We start from the raw sequence: 8,610 nt of genomic DNA, 5'->3' as shown, positions 1-8,610 counted from the left end.
GTCCTGAGTGAAGTGCAGCCCGCCACGTGCAAGCTTATATATATGCTGTTGTGAAACATGTTAGCATGTTTCCCGCCGATGTGGGCGGATGATCCAGTGGGGGTGGGGGCGGGGGATGAGTCCAGCGGACTGGTCTTATAATATGCTGATGTATTACAATGAGGTTCCCGAAGTCTGATGGCCGGGAACATGGCTCGCCATCGGCAAGTGGAGGGGACAATCGCAAACTGGTTTCACAACATCATGAAACCGAATTTTGGCCTTCTTGCCATATTGTCCATTCATGCCACCGAACACACACAACGCTGGCGGGCATGGAAAATCCCAGCCATGAAGACTTTGGGCCTCTAGTTACTCAAACTGTCTTGGATCCTGGTAGATTGCTTGCCCTAGATTTTTGCTCCTGAGGTGGATGTGGAGGGTCAGGAAATCTCCCGGCTTGCCACATCTACTTTGGGGAAATAGTATCCCGAAGGGCAGGATCTTCATTCTGGGAGGTGGGGCAGGGGCAGAATAGAGTCAGGCCTGCCACCTCCAGGCACAGACTGGAGGCAGCCATGGGAAGGCTGATTAAAAAGCCCACCTCAATCCTCTAGGACTTCATCCCAGTTGTTTTGTTAAAGATTAGGCTCTCTACTCGTCACACCCACTCCCCATGCCCATACATGCCAATTCATGCCAATCTATGCCACCCTACCACCATGGCCCATTATAGCCCATTACTTAATCCCTGATGAAAGCATTTGTATTCATAACCCCACATCAAAGACAGCTAATCCTTTAATAACTTATGAGCTATCAATCAAACTCTGAATTTACAGACCCTCTGCCCCCCTGTTATAATGACAGGTTGGGGAAGCGGTCAAGCAGCAATAATGCTATAATGATAGCACTTAGGGTTATGTCAATGAACAGCTATGGAAACTGATAGCACAGATTTTCTCTTCAACTCTCAGATACAGGAAGGCTATTTTACTTCTATTTTTAAAGGACAGGCTATTTAAATGACTTGATAATTTGACAATTCTACAGAACTTATCTGCTGTTCACGAGCATTTACATCTACTCTCAAAATTCGTAACACGCACAGTGGGATAAGGCCCCTGATCCAGTGAAAATGGAGTCTGATCTCTGCACTGAGTTCAGATGGCACTGCTGAGTTTGGGTTTCCCTCACGGGAGTCACTTCTAGCTCTTGTTCCCCTATCAGTGAAAATAGGGTCTGTCAGAAATGGGGTGACACCCGATCCCGGTCACACCCACCATTTTTAAAGGTCCCTGGACTATCCACAACTCTGTGAAAATCTAGGCCCCTGTGTTTTCAGGGATATCATGGAAACCCTTCCCCTCTCAAAGCACATCTCCATCCATTGCAACATGAATCACGTAGGCTTTGTGTCGAGATAGCAATGTTGATTAGTTACCCTTGAGATCCCAACAACTCTTTTTATCTTGGAAGTAAAGTTTAAAGCATAACTTTTCACAACATGACTTTCTCAACACCTTCCTGGGACTTTTGGAATCTACCAGTCTAACCACTGTAAGCACCAATGCTGCTGCCATTGTCTCTTAAGTGTGAACACCTTACATCTTTTCCCATCAAAACAACACAGCCTCCCTCTAATCTTTAACAGCCACGTTACCCAGACCTGTTGCTAGGCAGACCTCGGAACAGGTCGTAAATTAAAGACACAGTCCCGAAACATAATCTTATAAACCTCATATTTGTAACAATAGGCTGCTTCCTTCTAATTGCTCCAGTAGATCTGTAAAATGGAAATGATTTATCTTACAAATCATCCAGGCTATTAGACATTGCTGTCATTTTCAAAACAGACTCTAACTGATTTTTTCACCCCAGAGTGTCCCTCTCTCTCTCCTCTTAACAATGCCATCTCAGCTCTAATTTTGGTCAATTCCTGCAGAAATAATGTTATATCTGGTGTTACCTCAAGTACTTCTTATTTTATGCAGATTTTAATAATATTTATAGTTTTTTTTTAAGAACCGTGACTCAGTCTGAATGAGGTGAATTAATCCACTGCTGGCAGATCACAGGCCTTGGTACTTGTCAGTTTTGCGTTTTATCCTGTTTTGTTTCCCATAGCTTTACTCGGTGTTCAAAAGGTGTTGGAGGCTTTGTGAGGGTGTACTGCTTTCCTCAGATGGCTCAGATCAAACTTTGCAAGGGTTCAGATTGATTGTTAAGCCAGAGAACCAGCAGAAGCCTCACTATTTTTACAAATGCATTGGACTCTTATGCAAATAATCTTCTTTCATTGCAAGATTCTTACTTTTCTATTCAGTTTCATTCTTTTTCACTTGACTTCTCCCTTGCCTCTTTAATATCTCACACACTTTTTTATTTTCTGTCAGTTGTAATTCTTCTTCCCTTCTGCTTTTTTCTTCCTGTCTCTCTAGAGTAGCTTTTCTCCCCCACTGTTGACTCCTTTTTCTTTCAGTCTACCTGGTTTGTAGGTTTTCCCCATCTAGTGATTAGGCTGCATCATGGGGTGGGTGGACTGAGGATCAGGATTTTGTGGGAGAGTTGCAGTAGGGCAGGCATAGGATCTTGGAACAATCAGTGCCTCAACCATTATGCTCTTATAATGATTTAATTATGTATTTCACATATGACAAAACACTTGACACCTAGCTACAGAAGTCAGGAGCAGCAGAAAATGAAGGACATATGCTTCAGAAGAAAGAGAGGCACAAATATGTAATGGACAACAACAAAAAGTAGTTTTTGTCAACAAACAGATGAAAAGCAAACAAAAACAAATGGTTTTTTTTCAAAAAGCATTGGAAAACAAGAGTTTAAAAAAAACTTGAGGGTTTTCAAAAATAATACCATATAGATTAGATACCACTGGATGCCTCTGCAGATCTATAAAAGTGTTTTTATGCACTGCGCTTATCCATTGTATTGATTTGTGTAAGTTGTTTTTGGTCTTGGATATTTTCTTTGGAGGAGATTGTAATCAAAATCCAGCTGGACTGATGGGCTGAAATCTTATTTTATCATACTCCTCTCCCCCTCTATGGCAGTTCCTGTCAACGTCTTTGTTTTTCCTCTCTCTATCTCAATAGATACACAACATGCCATTTTACTATTTCCAGGATGAAATAGAAAATATTGAAATGATACAGTCAAAGTGCTCTTCTGAGTTCCTCACTGTGTAAAGGAATATAATTTTTCCATACTATTACTGTGGGATACTGAAGCAGGCTTGTGTGTGTATGTTTGTGTGTGTGACTAATTTAATTAAACTAAAGACGGTCAGGTTGCAAGGTTTGAATCATCAAGGGGATTAAGTATAAAATAGGCATTTTGAAATGGAGATGGGTGAGCTAAGATGAAGTCTAAGCAGATACAGTGTTAATGAATTTGCATTTTGTAGGTAAGCTGAAAGGTTGTTTGATTTTCAAAGGGACATGATAAGATATTTTACAACTGGCAAGATAAATAAGGCAAAGTTATTAAGTTTATTTTTCCCAAAGGTGCTGGCCACAAGCACAACATGAAAGATTTTTATATTCTGGGAAAAGTAACCTCCAAAGCAAGGGTGAAACAATGGGATTTACAGATCAAAAGGGAGAAAATATATTTAAAGAAAGCTGTACGGGGAGTGGCCATGTGAGATCTTGAAAGGTGGACTGTGTGAAATAGATCTGTGAAGAAACAGCCTCTAGCCACCCCAGAGAAGTGCTGGTTTGGTACTGAGTGTAAAGTTTTGTTAAAAGCCTTGAAGTTCCATTGTTGAGTGAGAGGGAGAGAGAAGCTGTGAAATAGCAACAGTGGGTGCATGTGGTAATATTGCTGGATGTTTTTATAGATTAAGAATCTATTTAGGCTGTTGCCTGAAAGGGGTGTACAGTTGGGAGTCCAATTAAGTAGAAATCTTTTGGGAGCTGTTATAAAACTAAGTTTAACTGTGTAACTGAAATATTGTGTGTTTATCCTTTTGTTAATAAATGTTTTAATTTAATCTTCAAAATCTCTAAAGGTGATAGTGACTCTTTACTTCTGACTTCAGTGTACATACCTTCTCGTAATAAATACAAATTGCAACATCGTTGTGATAGCCTGACCAAGTTTCCCTTTGGAATTTAGACAGCCTGGCAAATACCACCTGCCATATCATAACAATTCTTAAGCCTCTGTGTAGCACCGTGGGTTAGTTCTCTTCATTAAAGGCGATATATAAATGCAAGTTGTTGTTTATGTCAGAAAATTCACCTAGATTACTTTCTCAACAACTGTCAATTATTATGGAGCAGTAATGTTTCTTTAGCTATACAGTATCAAAACAATCTCATAATTGATCTCTTGAAAACAATGCATATTTTGTTGAAAGTTTTTTTAAGATTAAACAGGACCATCAAGAAATGGACAAAATTTCCCTTTATCATATTATTAAGTCCCATTATCATAAAATTGAATTGGTTAAAGACAGAACATGGAACACTGATAAACTGCAAAACTCAGTGCACTTATTGTGCTAATTTAGTAAGTTGTGGTTTAATTATTTAGCAAGATAATGGGTAAACACAGTATTTTCGCTGACAATTATCCAAAACATGGCACAGTAGTTTCAGAAAACAGTATTGGAGTTATAATTGACCACCTTCCACAGCAATGACCTAACATGTAGCTAAGTAAATAGGTTTAATTTGTTGGCATCTTGCATCTGTTTGCAACATTTTCAATTCAATCTATATTTTACCGAAGAAAATAAAAATATCTTGGAAAACAACCTAATTTCAGTACATAAAAGTGTCTGAGTTTAATCAATATAAACTGGTTTAGATAGGTAAATCTATCACAAAATAAAACTGAAAATTATAATTTACCAAAAAATCAAACGCTTTTAAAAAAAATAGATTGCAACTTGTAAACAATTTAATCCTTTTTTTAAGATGTTTTGATTATTCAGCACTTGTAGGTGGACTTTGTTGGGCTATTAATGCGATGATTTTTAGGATACAGGTAACATCAATATTATATTTCAATTGGTTTAATGACTGGTTTTCTATAATGTCGCATTTGTGCACTGGGCTCACTTGGTTTAAATGGAACCATATTTCCATAAGGGCGTGGAATAGGTAGTCCGGAATCATCATCTGGGATATATGCATTAGGCCTTGGCTCAGCTGTTGTAAAGACTCCGCCTGGCAATAAATGCTTTTCCTCCTCTTCAGCTTCCTAATTTGGGAACAAAATGGGGAAAAAGAGTCTTCATTGATTATTATTAATCCAGTGGGTGAATACTGAATGAAGCAAAAACACATTACTGTAGATTGGTAGTGTGCTGGAATGCATCTAGGGGGTGCTTAATAATACTGACATTATGTTGAATTTGGGGAGATGGCTCTTAAGTCATAGGTCATCAGACTTGCGAATAGTAAAAATATCCAAGTAATGGATCTCCCACTAATGCTAATAAAATTAATTGCTTATTAATTAATTGATTATTCGAAACCAGCTACAATGTTATTATTGATTTTTTAGTCCCAAGACATGCAAATTCTAACCCCGAACTGCAATCCCTGCCCGCAACCCCCCCCCCACCACCCCCCATACCCATGCAGCCTAGACTTACACGAGGGCACCATCTGCCACACCAGCTTAATGTTAATGAGGCCCAAGTCTGGGGCTCCATGTATGTCAATATTTGGGCTCAGAGATCATACCCATGCGGTCCCTCCCCACCCACCCACTCCCATTTGCCCATAAATGGACACAACTGAATTTGTTAGCTAGTATATCTTAAATTGCATTTACTCTTCCCTTAATGTTTTTTTTTCCTTGATAGCTAATATAAACAGTGGGATTCATACCTTGGATTTCATCTCAATCTCCATTTTGTGTCTGCTTTCTTTGTGCACTATTTTCAACCACTCAGATTCAATCTCTTCACTGGGTGCCATACCCTGCTCCATCCGTTGGTGGCACGACTCCAGGAATTGCTCCTTATCCCTGACATCCTGTTGGAGTTGCATGGCATTGGCCTGTTGCATGGACAGCTCAGAGACCACAGCCATCATTTTTCGTGTAACATCTTTGACCTTTCCTTGCATTTCGTTCACCTATAAGTTTGGATTATAAATCCCATGAAAATCCTTTCAATACAGACAAATTCACTTTCATAAAAGGCCATTTTTATAACTTGCTGAAACCAGAGTTGTCACTTAGTCAATTTTTCACTGGCTTAGATGAGTATTTGAAATTGCTGCTGGCTATAAATAGTGTGGACTGTAATAAACATTTTAAATGTGAAGTGATTTGAACAATACTATTTTTAAAAATATCTACAAAAGTTAAGAAAGTCTTAAGAAAATCTTAATCTCTGAAAGAGATAATTAGCTTGCTTAACCTTGGAGACAATGGCAAATCTGAGTATCCTGGATCATAAAATTTGTCCTTGTTACTAAAGAACGTCTGCTTATATACCATTTGTAAATGCAAAGCTTTCCATGTTTTGTCAGCCTGTAGCCAGCCTGTAACTTGCCTCCTTCGTCTCATCCGATTTCACAGCTGTGCGTGCCCCCAGTTTCATTTTATTCTTCGTCTCATCCGAATTTCCGCCTGTAACTTGCCAGCCTGGTTGAATTAAGGCAGCACAAAGGACTGGCGTAGGATGAAAAAATTGTGACTGCCCACGATATAAAGGCACAGATGTGCTGTTTGTGGTTGTAAGCCAGCTGTACATTGAAACAGTGAAATCCTTTACATTTAATAAATGTGCCTGATGACAGAAAGCATGCAAGATAATGTAGGGAAATCCATGCAACTTTGCACTTTGTTGAAGCCTGCCATGCAGGCAAAGCCTAGATCTTTCTTGTCCTGCCTCATCAGCCAACCTAACAGATCGGCAACAAACATATAAAGTCAGTAAGCCCTTTAAATAACACTGCAGAATGATCCTTCTTGTCTGTTGATGCTATGAAATGGTGAGTCAGGTGATAGAGCAACAAGTTTAGAATCCCTATTTAAAAATTATAATGAGGCTTTTTATTATTTCTGCCCATGATCAGTAGAGTTACAGAGGAGCTTGATCCAATATCTGGCGTAAAATTAGCCTGTGCTGCTGTCCAGTATATTGGATCCTTAGGTCCTCATTTTACCCAATCAAATTTCTTGGCCATCAAGTTAAGGTAAATGGGTGTTGGTTAAATTGGGGAAGAAGTTAAAGGTGTATATCCCAGAAATCAGTGTGGTTCTTCATGTTCGGAGAAAAACCAAGGAATGGAAATATATACTCAACAGACATTAACTTCCGCCTTTCTTGCAAGCTTCCCAATGCAAACCAAGCATGTTGTCGATACCCATCAGTCGTCTTCTGTAGGCTGCCCAATAGAATTGCTCATGTGAGTCCTCTACAACAGAACTTGTGTGTAAATTTGCTCTTTGGTGAGCTGACATCTGCAGTATCCTTCTTTCTGTCATGGTGACATGCCAGTCATGCCCATTGTCTCTCCACATGAAGATCCTACATCTACACTATCCTCTAAATTACATACAGTGTCAGTATCTGAGCTGGTTGCTCCAAATGTGGAATCAAGTGATGCTACTTTGTCTTCATCATCACCATCTTGCTGTTCCTGCACTTCCTGGCCATGTTGCACTTCTTGTGTATCTGAATGGAGAAAGGCACAAGAGTAATACCTGAAGGGGCAGAAATAAGAGGTGCATGCTTGCATCATCAGCAACTTGTAAATCAGAAGAGAAAGTGGATGAAGGTAATGTAAGAGATGTAATAGTTATGAGAACATTGCCACCTAGGCACCGAGGGGCTGGGAATTGTATAGACCCCTCGGGCTGTATGACTCAGAAGGAATGTATGCAGTGAATACTAAATGGATCATAATTGTATTGAAACACCTCAGAGTGCAACATGATCTATGTCGATAATTTGAATACCATTGCACTGTCTGACTGTCTGTAATGACCATATTGAAATGTCTGTAATGTTCATTGATTGTATCGAAGCACCTCGTGATCTATGTGGAAAATTTGAATATGATTGCACTTTTTGTGATGGCCATTTTGAAATGTTTTGTAATGTTCTTTCAGTTATTTTATGAATAAAGTATATTTCCCCCCGCCTCCCCCCCCCCCCCCCCCAAAAATTGCCACCTTTGGTTTCAGCAGATCAGCTGACGTGGCATTGCCATCCCAATAAAGAACAGCATTGTCTCCCCCATGGGGGGTCAGGATATGCAGGCGCACTTGATCCCTTTCATTTAGCTACTGCTGCCCACCAGTTGTGCACCACTTTGTCCTGCAAGAAAGAAGCAGTATAGCAATGAGTAAGATGTAATTTCTTTGGTTGAGGTAGCTGTCATGTTTGAATAGCTGGCAGTGTATGGAAGTTGGGAAATGTGGATGTGAGGCTTCCAGCAGTGCTAGGTTGTGAGGCTGTGGTGTAGCATATGAATGTGAAGTATGAGTCCAGATCGACAGAGATTGTTGAAAGGTGATGGGACTGTGGTGATTTGAGCAATGCCTGAAGTAGCTGATGCAGTTGATAGACTATGGCTTTTAAAGATGGCTTTTACTTGACCACTCGTGTGAGTTCATTGAACCTCTTATAGCAGTGCTTCC

The 8,610-nt window shown here is 39.8% G+C and overlaps 1 protein-coding gene across 3 annotated transcripts in view; it reads right to left on the bottom strand.

Moving 5' to 3' along the window:
• Positions 1–4,508: 4,508 nt before the first annotated feature.
• Positions 4,509–8,610, bottom strand: part of ccdc146 (coiled-coil domain containing 146) — a 151,333-nt gene continuing 147,231 nt past the window's right edge. For all 3 annotated transcript variants that reach the window (XM_078553226.1, XM_078553227.1, XM_078553228.1), the window contains 2 exons: positions 5,844–6,092; positions 4,509–5,208 (listed from right to left, as the gene is read on the bottom strand). In XM_078553226.1, the coding sequence (XP_078409352.1) occupies positions 5,005–5,208; positions 5,844–6,092 (453 nt within the window). In that variant the 3' untranslated portion in view covers positions 4,509–5,004. The remainder of the gene's footprint in view (positions 5,209–5,843; positions 6,093–8,610) is intronic.

The sequence above is a fragment of the Cetorhinus maximus genome, chromosome 12 (assembly GCF_964194155.1).
Source record: "Cetorhinus maximus chromosome 12, sCetMax3.hap1.1, whole genome shotgun sequence".
Lineage (NCBI taxonomy): Eukaryota > Metazoa > Chordata > Chondrichthyes > Lamniformes > Cetorhinidae > Cetorhinus > Cetorhinus maximus.
Note: the sequence above shows the minus strand (reverse complement) of the source record. Positions and strands in the feature narration are given on the sequence as shown.